The sequence below is a fragment of the Pinus tabuliformis genome, chromosome 1_1 (assembly GCF_031772625.1).
Source record: "Pinus tabuliformis cultivar Carrire ecotype Pingquan chromosome 1_1, CPIR1, whole genome shotgun sequence".
Lineage (NCBI taxonomy): Eukaryota > Viridiplantae > Streptophyta > Pinopsida > Pinales > Pinaceae > Pinus > Pinus tabuliformis.
This window is the reverse complement of record NC_142297.1, coordinates 360,161,329-360,181,861: the sequence shown is the minus strand read 5'-3', so window position 1 is coordinate 360,181,861 and position 20,533 is coordinate 360,161,329. Positions and strand designations below refer to the sequence as shown.

At 41.3% G+C, this 20,533-nt stretch overlaps 1 protein-coding gene across 1 annotated transcript in view; it reads right to left on the bottom strand.

Moving 5' to 3' along the window:
• The window catches only part of LOC149213081 (inactive UDP-glycosyltransferase 79A6-like), an 83,739-nt gene that overhangs the window by 2,459 nt on the left and 60,747 nt on the right, over positions 1-20,533 (bottom strand). Inside the window, exons 2-3 of the mRNA XM_089388913.1 lie at positions 19,877-20,011; positions 14,750-14,817 (exon numbers count right to left, since the gene is read on the bottom strand). Of these exons, the coding sequence (XP_089245039.1) occupies positions 14,750-14,817; positions 19,877-20,011 (203 nt within the window). The remainder of the gene's footprint in view (positions 1-14,749; positions 14,818-19,876; positions 20,012-20,533) is intronic.

Below are 20,533 nucleotides of genomic sequence, written 5' to 3'. Positions count from 1 at the left end.
TATTTTAAGAGTTCTTACTCAGGTTGAAGAAATGCTAATAGCACGCGTGAATCCTATTTTGCAGGTGATACATGCTTGACGTGGGAAATATAAGTATAGCGGTCATACTATTAGCTTTCCTCAAGATATTTCTACAATTGTACAAAGTCTTCCCCAACATGTTGAAGATATTGACTTTTTAATTCTGAGGAGACATGCCGCTGTCAGGCGGAAAGAGTTGATAGTGCGGACATAATCAACCTCCCTAGGAGCCTAAGACTCTCTACTGACAAACAAACCAAATAAACACTACTTTTCTCTAAACATGCATTGCAAATACAAGTAATCAGGGGATCTTTAACATACCTTTAGTCCCACGCTTCGTAGTAGTCTAGTCTTGCCGATCCGGATGAGCTCCTCCTTATCTTCGAAACCTGCATTCACCAACAAGCCAAAAGATTAAATAGCACCTGATAAACTTATAAAACAATACATATTCATCATATTGACCAAGGAGTATATGAAACAAACCATGAATAACAATCTGTTGAGAAAAATAAGTTTATTTGCATTAAGAGGTAACAAAAGGAACAATTACAACCTGAGCCTTGGTGTTGTGCAAGTTCCTCCCAGGGTCCTTCAAGAGTTCTCCTTTACTTTGACAAAGCTCACCCCACTTCCAAGTAGAACAAGTAAAGATGGTAATCTCTCCTCACAAGATTCTAAATGGGACTCCTAATTCCAGCAACATCTACCCTTAGAAATGTATAGCTTTCAACCTCCCCTCCTTCTGGCCCAATGCCTGTATTTATAGTGCTTAAGAGGAAGTTATTCAGGTCCACCATCAATGGGATAAGCCCCTCTTTGGATGGGATAGCTCCCCTCTTGATGGGATAAGTTCCTCCTTCATAGGGATACATGAACCATCTGGAGGCGCTCAATACACGTCGAACAACCTTCTAGAATGCTCTAGAAATGACCACAAGTAACTTTTTAAAGATGAAACTTGCGCATTTTGACCTTTACAGGAGGACGCACCTGCCCCTTTACATACAGAGCGTCCAAGGACGTAGCTTTTGTGAACATTGGGTGCGTCCCCGCAGGCAAGGCTGAGAGAACCTGCGTACCCAGAGATAAACACATTTACAAAGACTTTCTCTCTTTTTGGAGTTTGACATGACAAGCAGAGGCACAAGACTTGCCCAGGAGGATAGCATGACTGTTGATAGAGCCATACTAACTGTATATAACCATGGTGACATTTTTTAGTGTAACAGATTGCCCCCTAAAGTGCGAAGCCTGTAGTAGATTAGGGTTTTGTTTTATCTAGGAAGGGTGAAGCGCTTTATCATTTCAAGGATTGTCTCGAGGAGAGCCTGGTCAGAACCTGCAATTTTCAACACAAAATACATGTATAAGATTATATCATCGCTGAGGTAGGCATTCCCATACTCAGATCAAAAACTTTAACTAACAGACTAACTACTCTGATACAGGAATGATTTTGCAGTACATCATAATCATAGACTTGCGTAGACACAGTATGGACGCAGCCATCTGTTTATAATTGGTCTACTATATAATGAATACAAAACTCCTCGCAGCCTGGATGGTGGAAACTAGATCCAGGGTCTTCATTTCTACTTCCCGAATTGGTACGATTCTAGCCATGCGAATAAATGAGTTGATGTCGAACATGGTAGAAACCACTTGATTACCAGTCGATGATGTAAACTGTTAACAAGTGTGAGAGAGACCACCAGTAATGTCAATGGTTCTCAAAATACCCAGTACAATCCATGAGATGTGAATGGATGAGTTGATGTCGAACATTTCATGGAGTCCTTCGATTGAAAGTCAATGATGTAAACTGGCGTCAAAGGCGAGAAACCTGCCATTGATGCATGCAGACTTCAAGGTACTGACGATTTCTAAGTCATCTTTCTAGATAATGTGCTGATGTCGATAGAAAGCGACTCGTTGCAGGCAAGCCCACAACACGAAATCATAGTTCAAGTTGAAGAAAATGTTGCTGTAAGGACTGACTCAGGGATGGTCAAATGGATGACAAGGTATTTTGCAGATGAAAGTTTTGTTTGCAGACCTCTTGAACACATAACGACACAACAGATGTTTTGGTGACGAATGACTCAAAGTTAATCCCCGAAACCCGGTTAAAGACTTTCAATGTAGCTTGATCAACTGTGAGGCAAAAGATTTCCCAACCCAGGTGAATGAAAAGTGTCGTGTTCAAGAGTGGTTATAAAGTTTCTTCTGTGACAAAGGATAACAAATAGGCTCATTTTTCTCTCTTTTCCCCCACCATTTCTGGCAAGTACCTCTTTATTTTTAACAAGCTTGAGGAGGATAACATATGCTTGATTATAAGCTCATCCTTCGGATGAGTCCAACCTAGTTTTGATTCGAACCCTAGGAAGGAGCGGTTCGTTCCTGTTTGTAATTGAACAGGTCCTTTACTGTGAAATTTTAACGAGTCCAGTATAGGAGAAACTCGGCGTTTTTCAATTTTAGAGAGTCTGAAAAAACTTAAGAAGACTCCAAGTTGAACTTTTTCGTAGATTTGTGTCCCTCAAGCCCGAAAAAGTATAAAATAATACCTGGGGGAACCGCTTGATCTTGCGACCAAGGAGTACTTTCATAATTAGTGCCACTGACATGAAAAGTAAAAAGCGATCAAGGACATGTCGTTTTATTTCCAGTATCGAGTTTGAAACGACAAAAACCCAGCAATCTTTTCCTGTTTTTACGGTCAGAAAAGGGCTATAAGGGGACCGTCTTTTAATTCCGTTTTAACGAGTGTAAAAGAAACGCTCGGCAATCTTTTCATATTTTAGGAGTCAGAAAAGGGCTTAAAAGATGACTCTGACGTGAAAAATGGTAATTTACCCTATAGTCCCTTTGTCCTGCACAAAAACAACACATTACTCATACCTGTTTAAGATAGGCAAAATGCATCGTAAAATATCCTTCCATGGTGAAAAATAAACAAACCTAGCATTCATTCATCCAAAAAACCTATAAAAAGACATTTTACCATGTCATTTTTACCATTTTACTGTTGAGGTTGAGAAAAGGGCTTTTGGCAAGAAACTTCCCGTGGTCATTGCGGAGAATCCGACCGTCAGAATCGAACGCCGTCTCTTCCAGGTATTTCACAACATCCTCCTCTTCAATTTCATCCGATTAAAATTTTGTTTTAGGTTTTAGTTTTGATTTTTGGGGGGTTTTAGGTTTTAAAGACCGCCTTTCGGGGGACGCAGGTGCCCTATGGGTGACCTGCGTACCCCGACCTTTTCCTACACAGGAAAATGGTCGGGGTACGCAGCCCACCTTCAGGTAAGCTGCGTCCCGACGCTCTGTGTTATAAACGCGGGGTGCGTCCCCCGCGAAGGGCGGAATTTGAAACCCCAAACCCCAAAAATAACCATTTATATTTTCCCAAATTAATTCTAATCATCATTTCTTGGTGTGTAGGGCACTCACCATGTTGGATTGGAGAGAAAGAGAGCACGAGGACGTTGATTTAGCTGCAATCAATCATCAACCTTCCATTGACGCCCTAAAAGCATGTGGACTTTATAAATACTGGGGCATACCTGGCATGAGGGCTCAGGTGAGATTCTTGGAGTGGCTGGTTGAGAGATGGAACATTCATGAGCAATGCTTTTACATCGGAGGGCACCAGCTCGAGATAGAGCCCTCTGACATATACTTTCTCACTGGCTTGCCAAATAGGGGCGAGCAACTCAATCTAGCCGGGACTAGGCCGGGTGGCCAATCCCTTGCTAGTCTCCGGGAAGATTGGTGCATACCCAATCAACACCATGCGAAAGGCATAGAAATCAAATACATCTCTCGGCGTGAACTCATGGTGATAGCTTTCACAGTCACTAGAATTTGCGGCTCAGCCACTTTACATATCGCCACCGGGTCCCAAATGCGGATGGCGATTGACTGTTTCCGAGGCACCATCTTCAACTGGTGTGATGCTGTGTCGGCCAACATGAAGGCCCAACTGACTAGGGCAAAGAATGGACAACTGAAGACCTTTGGATATGGGCCTCTAGTTGTGAGCTTTGCCATAGAGAGAGTTCCGATGCTGATCCCTCAGCATCTCACTGTTGATATCTTGGGTCCTCGGGAGCCAAAGTTGATACGATGGGTTACGGTGATGGCTCGGCATCCTGACGAGGGCGCGGCAGTTGTTCGATTCCCTGCTGGTTATTTTCACTAGTTAGAGGACCAGGTTTTTTCGATCCAGGACTTTCCATACGCCGGAGTAGATTTCCGAGGTGATCCGGACATGGTTCTTCCACAGGGAGAACAATGGGACGACAGAGGTATTTTATTTTTCACAAGTTTTTAATTTATCTATTTTTTTTTTTTGTTTTTTTTTTTTCTATATATCTATCGTCTCAAAACTGACAGTAAAAATTTTCAAAATGCAGATGTTGGTCCACAGCGCCCAGCCAATCTCCGGCCTTTTGATAGGAGACATCCAGCTGCACCGGTACCGGCCCCACAGGACGCGGCTGCAGAGTCACTAGCTGAGTTGGAGCAGGATCTAGAGCGTCTGACGGTGGATATACCTGAGACTACCATAGATGATATTCCTATCAGACTTCAGCGCTATGTAGTTGCAGTCCCTGGACTGTTTAGGAGGTTTTTATGTAAAGTAGCCCGTGTAGTGGTGTCGTATAGGGAGCACCACCAGTGATTGGACGGTCACTTTGTAGACACATGTGACATTTTTGACTTTTTGTACTTATCATTTTTTCCGATCATAAGGTGTTTTTCAACCTATGATCGAAGACGATGTATATTTTTTGACACACTCCTATCTATATATATACCACTATTACCGGCTTATCTTGTTAAACATGTGTGATGAAATGTTTTTAAATTTACTTGTATGATTATCGTAAATGTCTATCCAACATTCGAGAAGCAATTGCATCTGCTAATGTATTTAGAGACCTTGGAATATGTTGATATTCAATGTAATCAAACTCACGTTCCAAGAGACGCACTCTCAAAAACAATCTTAATAACACAGGATTTCTAATGGCATATACTCTATTAAGCTGTAATACAACGAGTTCAGAATCTAACCTCACTATCAAACGTCGAATTCCAAACGAAATAGATTCAGATAATAATTCAACCACTGCACTGTATTCTGCAATGTTGTTCTTTGTTTGACCGAGGCTCACCCCATGCATAGAAACTAACTCGTCAGAGGGCGAATAGATAACCCAAGCTGCGGAAGAGATATTCCGTGTACTACGACAAGCACCATCAGCAAATCCAATGTATGTTTGGAGAGGCGTCGACATCTGCAATATCAAGAGTAAAACCAAGATAAGCTAGAATAACGACGAAAAACACACTTTCTAAGCTAAGCACACTGTCTAAACTCACAAACACACTAGCTAGAAAGAAAATCTAACCTAACTAAAAATTCTCCATACCCACCATTTAAGCATAATACCTCTTTAGGTAAAGTCCATTTCTGGGTTTACCCAAAGAGTCCCCGTCAAAATCAACTAGCTCATAGGCCCCTTTTGCTAGCTTTCGCTTGACAATATAGGGTCCATGCCACATAGGAACGAATTTTCCAGCACCTAGCTTATCGTTAGCTTGATCATATAATAGCACTAGGTCTCCCTCCGAAAAACTTCGAGGAGTCACATTTTTATCATACTGAGCTTTCACTCGCTTCGCGTGAGTCTCGATTGCTAATGCAGCGTCACGTCGAGTCTCATCTAATTGAGCTAAGTCTAATAAACGTTTCTCCTCTTCGGAAGTAGCTGGGAGTAATTCGACAGCCATTTGAAGTGATGGGATTTCGCATTCAATAGGTAACACAGCTTCCAAGCCATAAACTAGCTGGAAAGGAGTGAAACCTGTAGAAGTTTTCACTGAAGTTCGGTATGCCCATAGCGCTGAAAATAACATGTTGTGCCAATTCGACCGATGAATGCCGATGATTCGTCGGATCATGATAACAAGAACTTTGTTGATAGACTCAACCAAACCGTTGGCTTGCGGATAATAAGGAGTAGAGTTATCGTGGCGCAAACCAAGCTGGCTTGTAAGCTCAGTCATCATGATGTTTCGAAAATGGCTCCCATGGTCTGTGATGATTGCTTGCGGGACACCAAACCTAGTTATAATGTGATTGAATACGAAAACTGCAGCTGTTTTGCCGCTTGCGTCGAATGTAGGCATCGCCTCGGCCCATTTAGTAAAATAATCAACCGCGAGGATGATATACGCATGCCCCCCGGCCGAGTGAGGGTGACAAGTAATAAAGTCGATACCCCATTTGGTGAAAGGACCAACGGCAATTATAGGGTGGAGAGGAGCAGGTGGTGCGCGCATCTTGCGATCAAACACTTGACAGTTGTGGCATTTTCGGACCGCAATGATACAATCTTTAAACATGGATGGCCAGAAATAGCCAGCACGCAACACCTTCTGAGCTGTGGCATACCCAGACATATGACCGCCACACGCTCTAGAGTGACAGTCATTCAAAACCCTCTCAGCCTCTTCGTGAGTTAAACAACGTCGAAAAACTAAGTCTGCCCCCCGGCGATAAAGTGTATCTCCAATAATTCTGTATTGCTGGGATTGAAACCGAATTTTTCGACACTCCGACTTTGAAGCTTCAGGCCGAAAGGTTTGGGTTTGGAGATAGATGATTATATCCCCATACCACGGATCTAAAATACTGATAAGAAACAAAGATTCGTCCGCAATAGACTCCTCTGCCACAGTCTCTGTGTCAGCACGCGGGAAATCACACATTAGTTCCGCAAAAACCAAGGATTTCTTAGACTTGGACTTTTCGAACTCCAAATCGAACTCTTGCAGGATCACGATCCATTTATAGTACTTGCCCCCTAGCAGTTGTCTCGTCAAAATATAAATCATAGGGTTGCAATCCGAAATAACTGTAGTTTTACGGAGAAGAATGTAGTGACGAAAACGCTGGACAGCTTGAACGGCTGCCAGGGCCAATTTCTCCACATGCGAATATTTTAGCTCAGTGGGGTTTAATGTCCTACTAAGATAATATATCACATGTTCCGTTCCGAATTCGTCTTCCTGAACTAACACCATTCCAATGGTGGAATGCGACGCTGCGAGGTATAAGAAGTAGTCCTGGTTGTAGTTGGGAGGATGCAACAACGGTGCATGGGTCAACGCGTGTTTAAGTGCATCGAAAGATTGTTGAGCAATCTCATCCCAAGAGAATTGAGCGTTCTGTTTCAACAACCGGGTAAAACCCTTAGTGACCTCGGCGTAGTTTGGAATGAATCGGCGTAAAAAGTTTGCTTTCCCTTGCAAACTTTGGAGTTGGCGCAAACTCGAAGGAGGAGGCAATTTGATGATAGCTTCGACCTTCGAGGGATCGACGCGAATGCCGGCTTTTGAAACAACAAATCCCAGCAATCGACCCGCTTCTATACAGAATACACACTTGTGCGGATTCAACCGAATACGATAATGCCTACACCTCATAAAGATTGCTCGTAAATGGACAAGGTGATCAGCTCGATGTAAAGAATGAGCAGGCAAATCATCGAGGTACGGTTGCACAATGTGCTTGATGTCATGAAATGCATAAGACATTGCCCGTTGAAAAGTAGCTCCAGCATTCTTAAGCCCAAAAGGTAATTTGCAATAAGCAAATGTCCCCCATGGACAAATGAATGCCGTTTTTGGTTGATCGGCAGGTAGAATATTGATTTGATTATAGCCCGGAAAACCATCCATAAAGGAAAACATTTCACTTCCGGCACAATCATCAATTATTTGATCGATATAGGGCGTAGGGTAGTTGTCTTTTGGACAAGCTCGATTTATATCCCTATAGTCGATACAGATTCTTATTGTTCCTTGTTTCTTGTTAACCGGAACAATATTCGATACCCAATCCGTTAACGGGATCGGATAAATGAAACCTGCTTTCAACAGCTTTTCGACTTCTGCTTTAATGGCAGCCGCTTTTCGAGGGTGAATCTGACGCAACCGTTGCCGGACGGGCTTAGCATCCGGGTAGGTTTTGATTTCATGAACAACAATGGCCGGATCGATTCCTGGCATTTCCTCGTAAGACCAGGCAAACACATCGCGGAATTCTTGGAATAGGGCCTTGTAAATTTGAATTTCGTGATCTGTACACGAGGCACCTATATGAATGTTCTCCTCAATTCCGGACTTCACTGAAATGTCAATGGGAATAGTGCGAGAAATATTCCCTAAATTCAACTCTGAATCAGGATGTTTCGTTGGACTCTGAGCATCTTTGACATATTCAGCAGTAAAGATAGATGAAAAATTGTTTTCAAAAGCATCATTCTCAGGTAAAAACGAAGATCTATGATGGAGATCTTCCCACGGTAGATCATCTACACTTAGGATTTCGCGAAGTTGTTCGTCAGATGACACGACTTCGGGAAACGCTATCCGTTCTGAGGTTGATGTGAAAAGTGATTCTTCACTGACCACATTCATTTGGTCGATTTGGGTTGAACGCGAGTCGGTAAAAGACATGACGGCTTCATAAGCAACTTCATATGGACTCAAAGGCATAGCATCACCGAATGAGTCTATTTCAGATTCAGATGGGACAATCCAAGGATCATCGTAAATAATGGTGTCTGATGTAATCATATGAATTGATGCAAATGAAGGGTCTGCATTGACCGGAGGGAAAGGAAAAGTTCCCAGTAAACCGGAATCTTTAACTAAACCTACGCCAATGTCCCTATAAGGGATTGTCGTTTTACCGACATGCTGGATACTCTCTGAAGAGGCTGGGTCGGATGCAAAGTATGACAGCTGATCAATTTTCACGATCTTGCCGTTATGTGGAAACCTTATTACTCTGAAGACCGATGAAACGACCACTGTCATAGCATATGACCAACTTCGACCCAAAAGAAGGTTGTAGTCTAGAGGGGCATCAACCACCTCCACATCCAGACTAACGGTTTTACCTTCCACCCCTATAGGCAATTCCTGTAGAATACCAAACGGACGGAACCCACGGCCATCAAAGGCCTTAAGGATGGTCGGGGATTGGTTCAGTGAAGGAGAACCAAGCGATCTCCAACACTGAATCGACATAATACACGTGGAAGCTCCCTCATCAATTACAGTCTGATGAATAGGTCTGTTTTTGACTATCACTGGAATCTGGAAAGCCATTTGATGGGGTAGGCGCGGTGTACTATTTTCTAGATCGAAGATTATCAGATTCGGGTCCTGAACATCAAAAACTCCGATAGCCAACAAAAGTAATTTTCATTGTGCTGGGCATGATTGCAGCACTTCTAAAGCCGACATTGCTGAGGGTGAGACAGCTAAGTCCTCAACAATGTTGTAATTCTGGGCCGCTCTTGCATGTGGATTGAAAGCAGACCTTCGAAGTACACCCTTGGTGGGCGGTTTGATTACCAAGTCTGGGTTAGGTTTTTCGATCTGTAGTGGATCGGAACCAGGAGCTGAGGTTGATGGATTAGAATGAGAAGATTCTGCTTCCTTACCATCAACAGGATTCTTACTACCATAATCTTGCGATCGAGTCGCAATCCTCACATGAGACATCATCAAAATGGGTTCTTCACTGGCAGTCGAGGAAGAACCTATCATTTTACTCTCCTGCTTTGGAAATGGATCCTTCAACACAGCAGGAGTGGGAGAACCTTTGACTATTTTCACAACCTCGGCCCGATGAGGGCAATCTCTTGTAAAATGATCCTCTTCACAAATAAGACAAGGATATCGAGGTTTGCGCTTTTCGTCATTGGTTTCCGACTTTTCTTTTTTCTCCTTCGGAGCCTTGTCTGCTTTATCCTTCTTCTTACCTTTCTTCTTTCCACCGTTTTTTGATTTGGCCGTAGATGACTCTACAGCGTGAATATCGGCAGAAAGTTCAGGGGAAGACTCTCCTGTCGGGGAATCAGGCAAAGTGATTATAGGAGTAGTAGAATTCTTGGAAGATTTCTTCTTGCTCTTTGTGTTCACTGTACCAATCATACCATCAGCGGCATGAGATCCCGAAGGAGCAGCAGCGATTTGATTCGATTTTGGAAGATCTGGGATCTTCTCGTGTAACGTACCCGACTGAGTGTAAACTAAATCAAGGTACTGTGCTTGAGCAATGACTTGCTCCTCAGTAACTACTCCGGCCTTAGCTACATCTTCAGTAATCTTCGGTAATAATGATTTGACAAACCATTCAGCTAAGATTTGGTCCGGAATAAAAACTTTCACTAACCTTCTTCTACGTCTCCACTCATGAATGTGATCAGAAATATACGTGGACGTAGATTGTTTTAGTGAAGTTAATAACTCCGTGCCGTTATCATATCTGACCGGCAACTGAAAGTGAGTTAAGAACGAGGTAGCTAACTGGCTAAAATTGTAAAAAGAGGCCCGTGGTAACTCAATGTACCACTTGGCCGCGAGAGCAATGAGTGTACGCTGGAAAAGACGTAAGCGGATCGAATCATCCGAGATATAATTTAAAGCACACCAGAGGTGGTAAGTCATCACATGATTCGACGGATCCTCTCCAGGCTTACCCTCGAACTTAGGTATATCACTGGGCAACTTATTGGGCATTGCCGGCCAAAACGGTTGATAGTTGATTGGATCGTTCGTTAGGCGCGACAAGTCTGGTAAATCCAAAGTTGCGATAAACGGCAATTGTCGGTTCGGATCCCTAAAACTCTGAGTCATTACACCAGCCCCAGGAGGAGGATATCCAGGATAACTTGGAATAGGCGTTGCATTCGGGATATTGTATCCTCCTGGAAAACCAGGATTAACCGGACCGTACTGGGGTTGTTGAGGTTGTTGATAAGTGTACCCAGGATACGGTTGATACTGGTAAGCCGGTTGCTGGACAGCTTGCCCATATTGGTACTGTCCCTGGTACGGTTGCTGAACAAATTGTGGTTGAGAAGTGACAACCGTACTTATACCAGGCTGACCTACAGGCATCTGAACCGTAGTTTGAACCGTAGATCCAGACAAAGGTACAGATGTCTGAGGAGTAGTTACAGGGACAGTAGAAACAGGAGCTGTCGATACTCCAGAAGTAAGTGTGGCAGACGTTGCGGTAGTTGCAGCAGCTGTTTGAGATGGAGTACTAGGTGCAATTGGCGGCTGAGTAACTACCGAAGTTACAAAAGTTTGAACATTTGACTGGACAGGTTGCGGTTGCTGGGGTGAACCAGAAACTACGGGTTGTCCAGTTTGAGGTAACCACTGTATACTTGGCTGCAACACCTGTTGACCTTGGGATGGATCCCACACTAACATTCCAAGGTATTGACCCGTTTGACCCATGACGGGTTGAGGATATGGGGATCCATAACCGGATTGAGGATAGGATTGGTAATTGAAAGGCACATTTCCCATACCTTGACCGTAAGATTGACCTTGAGGTGGTTGATAACCTTGACTCGAGTATTGACCTTGAGGTTGATAACCTTGGGGTAAATACTGATACTGGGGTTGACCTTGACCTTGAGGTTGATACCCTTGTGGTTGATACCCTTGAGGTTGATACCCTTGAGGTAAATATTGATACTGAGGTTGACCTTGGGGTACATATTGAGGTTGGGGTTGACCTTGAGGAATGTATTGTACCATGGGTACATACTGTCCTTGAGGCTGCCCCCCAGCCGCAACTTGAGTACCTTGAGGTTGCCCCCCAGGCGTTACTTGAGGCTGCCCCCCAGGCGGTAACTGACCACCTTGAGGTTGAGAACCGGGAATTGAACCTGACATCATATAAATGTCGCCTATACCCAATGGTTGACTGCCATTGTTTCCAATGAATAACCCATGATCAATGGGTTGAGGAGATGCCCCCGCAAAGGTTCCAGTCAAAGACTGATACCCAGTGGGAACAGAAGGACCACCGTGCAAGAAAGATTCAAGCTGACCAGACATATTTACAGGAGTATTAAAACCTCCGGGTGGAAAAGGAGTACGAGGTGGAGAAAAACTTAACCCTGAGTTGTCCAGATAATTAGTTAACGAAAGGTACCAAGTAGTACTCCTAGGAGGACTGTAAAATATGGATTCACGCTCCCTTAGATCAATAGTAATTTGATCTTCAAGGTAAGAGACACCTATTGCTTCCTCTGGAGTAAGTTCTACAATAGCAATCAAACCAATATGGAGATTTTCGGTGATAACTCGTTCTATTCTTGGTGAATCTGGAACACTAGAAGTTGGAGTAACAGGCTCAGATATTTCAGGTTCCTCACCTAAATCACTAGTAGATGAAAAACTACCAGCAAGCTTGGAAACTGTAACAGCTTCGGGATTATAACCTGTCTCTAGACTTTGGTAATACGGATGGACTACCAAGGAAGACTCTCCTTCTTCTGGTGAACCTACTCTACTGCCACTGGGAGGAGTTACAAGGACCTTTAAACCTTCTAGATTACTGGGGTCGTCTCAAGGAGGGTCACCCCGAAGTCTACGGGATCTCCTCAACAATTCGGCCACAGAAACAACTTCAGGAGACTTGCCCCGAAGTCTACGGGACTGTCTCGGTAATTCCGCCACAGTTAAAACTTTTAACTACTACACACGAAAACAAAGTAAAAATTTCAAATCAAACCACCTAAAGTCGCTAAAGAACCAATCAAATTTTGAAGCACACGCCTAAAGAATCTAGGGCATCAAACCACGCACAAACAGTAGCCTTCCGGACCGAAAACACTAGTTGGAGATGAAACCCAACATCGCCGAATTCAGTACAGAAGTGGAGGGTGGAACAGTTACCCCGGCAACCTGCTTAATGAATAGACCGGCACAAGTTCCTCCACTTTAACCGTCTCGAGTGAAGTGAACCCCCCGGAAAATCCAAGTGAGTATAACCGACGTCTGCTCCAGGTACAGTGGGATCTTCCCTCCACCGTCACCTTGGGTAGAATCCTAAAGATAATGGTCACTAAGGTTACCAACGGCAACAAGTACACCTGGGGGAACAGTCTAAACTCCGACAGCACGCAAGGGCAGAGTATCAAGCTCAATCCCCTTACCGGCTCCTTGACAATAATCCAAGGTTTACCGATAAGTGACCCCTGGCTCCTCGACAATGGTTAATCCGAGGTTTACCGTTTGTAATACGTGCGTGTCTGGCGTCGTTCCCAACGAGGGAGGATTGATCCCCTCACTGGTTCGGACACGAGCTCGTGCTTCTCCTTTAAGAGGAGCTTTCCCAGAGTGTAAATGTAACAATTGGATTTATTCTATCACAAGATAAGCTACTTGTTTGGTTTTACTGTCTTGGAGAGTTAATTACTCTCCTACTCCAAGACACTAGCCTAAGCTATGTTGGTGCTTCAGAGCCCTAGTAAAAGAAAAGTTACTACGTTGATTTTACTTTAAGCGTTAATTTTTATGGTTTTTCTTTAAAGACAAAAGGTAGCGGAAGTGAAACTAATGGTGTGTAGACTCGACTCAAACCACTACAAAGATGCACTTAGGATGATTTACACTACTTTCTCTTTTTTCAATGAAATTCTTAGCTAAGAAAGTTTAGAGAATGAAAATTTATAAAACAACTCTCTTTGCAACGAAAATCAAAGAAATAAAGCTCTTTATCTTTCCAAGCATACAAACATGACCACTCATTACGTGCACGGAAAAATCCTTTTTCTTTCAAAAATCCAAAAGCTACTTGAAACGAGACTTTTCAAAGAAGATGTTTTTTTATTTTTTCTTTCAATAAAGCAAATAACTCTATTTTACCAAAAATCAATCTTTAAAACTATAAAATCTACGAAAATTTACTCACAAGCAAACCAAAAAGGAAATTTACTCTAAAGCAAACTTAACGAGGCAAAAGCCTACAAGGATGATTCTAGGTTGTTTTACTTGGCCACAGTCAAGCCAAGGACCAGCTAACGCAGAATCAAGAACTAATCAAAACAAAACTCAAATCTTTTTGTTCTTTTTGTAAAATGGAAATCAACACTCAATCAACAAGCACTTTGAAATTTGACCAAAGAGACAACTCAACAGGTTGGTTGCTCACACGGGTAGACTTTATGACAGGTCCGACTTCTAAGAAGGCTGACAAAACCAGAGAGATCTAAGGCTTGACAACTTCTACCGTCAAAGTCACTACAGGACCTACTCAAAAATCAAACCCTAGACTTAAATTTCAATGAAATCCACTAAAACACTTATGCTATCAAAACAAGTTCAGGTGAAGGATCTTTGACAGGATACTAATGGATCTGGGCAGTAAAAACCAAGAAAAAGCAAAATCTAAGAGGACAAATGTAAAAAAATGAAATTTTCTTAAATTTTAGTAGGGGACGCAAGCAACCCGTTAGAACAGGTGCGTGCCCGCTCTGTGCGCACTGTGCAATACTAAGAGGGTGCGTCCTACTGTAAAAATCAAGAAAAACTAAATCTAATTTAATGCTAAGCTAATCCACCCAAATACAAATTCACACAGTCAAAAACCAGAAAAATAAACCAATTTTCTCAGAGCAAAGTTCATACAAAGGAAAAAACTTTCACATCAATGGATTCCCCAGTGGAGTCGCCATTTTGTCAGGCGGAAAGAGTTGATAGTGCGGACACAATCAACCTCCCTAGGAGCCTAAGACTCTCTAGTGACAAACAAACCAAATAAACACTACTTTTCTCTAAACATGCATTGCAAATACAAGTAATCAGGGGATCTTTAACATACCTTTAGTCCAACGCTTCGTAGTATTCTAGTCTCGCCGATCCGGATGAACTCCTCCTTATCTTCGAAACCTGCATTCACCAACAAGCCAAAAGATTAAATAGCACCTGATAAACTTATAAAACAATACATATTCATCATATTGACCAAGGAGTATATGAAACAAACCATGAATAACAATCTGTTGAGAAAAATAAGTTTATTTGCATTAAGAGGTAACAAAAGGAACAATTACAACCTGAGCCTTGGTGTTGTGCAAGTTCCTCCCAGGGTCCTTCAAGAGTTCTCCTTTACTTTGACAAAGCTCACCCCGCTTCCAAGTAGAACAAGTAAAGATGGTAATCTCTCCTCACAAGCTTCTAAATGGAAGTCCTAATTCCAGCAACATCTACCCTTAGAAATGTATAGCTTTCAACCTCCCCTCCTTCTGGCCCAATGCCTGTATTTATAGTGCTTAAGAGGAAGTTATTCAGGTCCACCATCAATGGGATAAGCCCCTCTTTGGATGGGATAGCTCCCCTCTTGATGGGATAAGTTCCTCCTTCATAGGGATACATGAACCATCTGGAGGCGCTCAATACACGTCGAACAACCTTCTAGAATGCTCTAGAAATGACCACAAGTAACTTTTTAAAGATGAAACTTGTGCATTTTGACCTTTACAGGAGGACGCACCTGCCCCTTTACATACAGAGCGTCCAAGGACGCAGCTTTTGTGAACATTGGGTGCGTCCCCACAGCCAAGGCTGAGAGAACCTGCGTACCCAGAGATAAACACATTTACAAAGACTTTCTCTCTTTTTGGAGTTTGACATGACAAGCAGAGGGACAAGACTTTCCCAGGAGGATAGCATGACTGTTGATAGAGCCATACTAACTGTATATAACCATGGTGACATTTTTTAGTGTAACAGACGCCCAATCTAAATATTATGAATGTTATGTCAAAATATCTCGAGTGATGGCTACATTGCTTTTCAAAATCCAACATGATAAATATTATCGAGATGTTGTAATTGACTATGATTCAATGAATGCTCTGCCCGAAAGATCAACAGATGTCTCCTCCAAGCTTAAATTTGTTGATTGCGATATTGAAGAATTTGAGATCAATGCAACTAATAATGAAGGGTTGTCCATTGAGGGCTTTCTCGCTATGTTGTCTTGAAATATATTTCTAAGTATGAATCAAAGGCATAAAAAAGGTTTGAAAGTTATAATCATGTGTTAACTAGAATTTTGGTGCAGGGAAATCCCCACACATGCCCAGAGTGTGCATAGCAATGCAATAAATACATCTGTCCTAGGTATTTGACTCAGAAAGGAGTCAAAACTTCCAACCATACACGGTTAAGGCCCTTTTTAGTCACAGTTCCTTGTTATTGAAACTAATCACCCAGCCTAAACCTCCTATCGGGAGTTAAATCAATCCTCAAGCCTTCATTTTCCCTTTTATCAAAGCATTCCACAAATCTTCCTTATCTTGACTCTAAAACCCATCTAAACCTTAGTTAAGCCTTTTTAAACCCATCGGCCTCATCTATATATATATATATATATATATATATATATATATATATATATATATATATATATATATATATATATATATATATATATATATATATATATATATAAAACACATGAAAACCTTCATTCGACGCAATTTCCTTATAAAACCATTTATAGAGGAAATCTATGCAAACATACCCTTTTCCACCTTCTGTACGACTTCTGCACAGATCCCGAGGCTATACCTCTATCGCAATTGGCTATTGGCACTTTCACGGGTCATACATACATGTATGCCTCATCCCTTCTCCATCTTGCGACTTTACCTTTAAAGCCGGGGAATACACTATCAGTGCTTAACTCTTCACTATCTCGTTACAAAGGAAAACCCCATCGGGAACAAAGGATGGAACTCAAAAAGATTAAAATCACGACTATATTTATCGTCGAGTCTGCCTCCTTCGAGCCTTTCGCACTATCGGTCCAATCTCCGCTTCTCAGATATGCGATGGCCGATTAAATCGTGCTCGTCGATCAGGGTCGCAATTCGACGGTTAACGATTATTCGCACGATCACAATCGGTTGGTCATAGCACTTAGCCTTCCACTTAAAACAACCTATAATGTGATTAGCGATTAGATCTGGACCGTTGATCTAAATCTTGATTTGACGTCCACGCTTAATCGGATGATCGCTATCGCTATAATACAATAGCTCGTCTCAATGACTTAAAAAGGGTTCCGCTGATGCGATTAAATCCCAACCGTTCATCTTAAATATCCCACGACTACTGAGCACTGAATTTACTCCTTCACTCATCCCTTTTTACTTAGTTTTTTCGCATTTTCCTCAATTCTTCTGTGGTTTTCTCCTCTTCGAAGATTTTTGCCTTTCTGCTGGTTTAATGCATGATTCCTCCAAGCTTGGATTTTAATCTTCCCAATTGGAAAAGATCCATTGTGATCCTCCAAATCACTCTTCTCCGCTGTATAGTTCTTAAAACTCTGCCTTCTGCTTCCGTTGCTCAGCTACCTCTGAGCTTCTACTCTTCTGTGAAATCTCACTTCGATTTCCCTCCAAAGCTTCGCTCTTTTCCTCAATTTAATTCAAGGATACTCTTACAATTCCTCTGAATCAACTCCATTCCTCTGTGTCCTTCAGAATTATGCCTGCAACTTGTTACAGAGCCTACGAATTCATAGTAAATCATTCATGAAATACTCTTCAATATGCTGACACAGTCAGGAATAAACACCTCTATATATAAATATAAATGTAGTCAAATACATATCCGAGACTTTAAGTCTCACACAGGCCTATTCTTCAATATCGTGGCATCTCCCCTTTGACTCTGCCCATAGGCTTACATATATACAAGGCGTTTTTTTGAATTGTCTTGGTTCGACTCCTATATCTACTAAACTGAATCCTAAATCCTCTATCCTATTTCCACTTCTAATTAATTAATTCCTAAAGTCTCTCGTTAGTTCCTCGAATCATGAACTGTTCTAAGAGCCCTAATTGATTTTAGGCTCTTTTGTCATTACTGCCACTCATTTTCTCATTTATTCGAGAGAACTTACAATTTCCTTCCATTATCTAATTAATTCACTTAAAAAAATAAATTACATCAATTCATCACTTAGCAATCCAACTTCCTAAAATACATGAGCCCCCTATGTCTACTTAATTACAATGATTTTCTCTTCGGTGAATGCTCCTGCATCAGACTCCCAAAGTAGAAAATATTCTTGATCTCCTGATCATGTGTCTTCTGATCATTGTCTTCTTGGATCCCACACTTTGAACATTTGTAACTGTCCACATGTTTTTTCCCTTGTTGCTATTGTATTTCTGCTATCTTTTTCTCTTTCTTCTTCTTGTTTTCAATCAAGTTCAAAATCTGATTGATCTTGCTTCCTATTGCTACCATTTTTCTCCATTTGATCTGTTTCATCATCAATTTCCACATCTCTTCAACTTATTTTTCCAGTACATCTTTAGACTGGTCCATATTCTGCTTCTTACTTCATCCTCTTCCTCTTTGCTTCAGGTTGATGTTGTTGTCCACTATTTCTTCAAATTGTTGTTGGTTTCCTTTACTTGCTCCAACTTTTGCCTTGCTTTCTTTGTTGACTTTTATGTTGTCTCTTACGCTAAATTTTGCTTTGTTTGCTCCTATGCTGGCTGTACTGCTTACCTCCCTATCATCCTTAACATCTTTGTTCCATGGATTGAATTCTTCCACAAAATCTTCTTCTCTCATATTTATTTCATTGTTCAACTGTGCCAAATTTCCCTCAGCATTTGCAACAAAACCCGCACTCATAAAAACTTGTTAAAATAAAAAACACAAGGCTTTTGTGCCTTATCTTCCTTTGACAACAATTAAGTTTGCTGCTCTATTTCTTTTACCTCTGTCAGCTCATCAACATGTTGTTTTGAATTCTCAAAAGAACTCATAAGACTGTCCATTAGTCTCTCTTCCACACCATCTGTCCTAATGATGCCTTCCTTCCCTTGTTCACCATAGTGAACTCCTTCCCTCGTAATCACACTATCATACTTTGAATTTCTCAGCAAATACTCTAGCAATGCAATCTATTTGTGACACTTCATAAGTATTTCATCATCACTTATGTTTCTTGCATTTATACACAAATTATTAGTTTGGAAATCATAAGGTTCAATAGTCTCAACTGTTGCTTCACATATTAGCTCTTCAAACTGAATTTCATCTCCTTCCTCCACAAGAAATTCTTCCTATGTTGTCACAGTTTCAAATATCAAGGCATTATTAAGTTCTTTTTGCTGCAATAATTCACTGCTTCTCTCATTTAAGAGACATTCTTCATCCTCCTTTACTTCAAAGATTTTATCTTCTAAAAGATACTTCATATTTCTGACAGCTTCAACACATTGCTCATCCTTTGCAAAACACTCCTTTATTAGTGTTCTTTCTCCCTTTGCTAAGTCTTTTGCATAGACTTATTCCATCTTAACATCTTTCAATAAATGTCCTTCTTTCTTACTGACTATCTCAATAGATTTCATGGCTATTTCCACTGTGCCTATCATCATGGTGAATTGATGATCCTTTACTATGTTTTCAGCTAGCATATTCTCTTCTTCAAGTTTGCCTTTAATCTATTGTTGTTTACCTCCTCCAAGAGCTATACTTGTCTCAACATCTGCATTAACATTCTATTGTATTTTGTCTTCATCAATAACATTAAACAAACTCATTTGATTACCTTTCTAAGATAGTATTCCTTCACTATTCATCAAAATAAGATCATGATTCTTCATCTCTATGACAACTTCTTTAGAGTCATCCATAGACTTTTTCTTCTGTATGCAATCAAATTCTTCTTCTTCTGAGAAGTTTTCTATGTCACCTTTGACTTCTAGATATTCATCTACTCTGAAGATATATTCAAAAGGCTCTTTTTTTCCTGCAATACTTGTCATTATACACAAACTATCTGTTTTAAAAACATAATACCTTGTGGTCTCACTTGATGCTTCAGTCATCATGTCTCCTTGCTGTTCCAAATCCTTCATATGATTCATAAATTCTTCGATGGTCTCGTCTTCAATCTCCTCAAGCCCTTCACTTTGTTGCTTGATATCTTCCTCTAACTGAATATGAGACCTATCTATCTCATCTTCTTCCATAACAAAATCTAGATTATGCTTGTCTTCTTCCTCCTTTATGACAATATCAACAAACTGTCCTTCATCTATTTCACCTGCAAACATACACAAATTGTCATATTTAAAACTAGGTGACCCTTTGGCCTCACTCGAAGTTTCAGTCGTCAAGTCTTCATCTTCAATTTCTCCCAGAATTTCTCCCTGTTCTGGTTCACAAATGGATTCTTCCATTTCCAACTCAGCTTCCTTGAGTTTTCCCCTCAGCCAGTTTACTTGCTTTTGCTGTAGCCTTCTCTGCATCTCATGCCATTCCACTGGCTTATTCCTTAATACCCAACCTAGTCTTTGGTTTTCCTCAAGTATTATCCTTAATGCATCGAGTTGTTCTTTCAACCCTGTAATCTCATTGTCAATTTCCTCTTGACTCAACCTCTTTCCATCTACTTTGGCATCCTCTTTCTCATATCTTGTGTTGTGGTTTCTTTCTGAACCTCTGCTATGACAATCAGTAGTCATCTTCTTCTCTTACTTCATGAGCTCCTCACTTATCTACAACAAGCCTATGCAACAACTAGTCCTCCTCGCTGCAATCTTACCTCACTAAGCTATCCTCACTC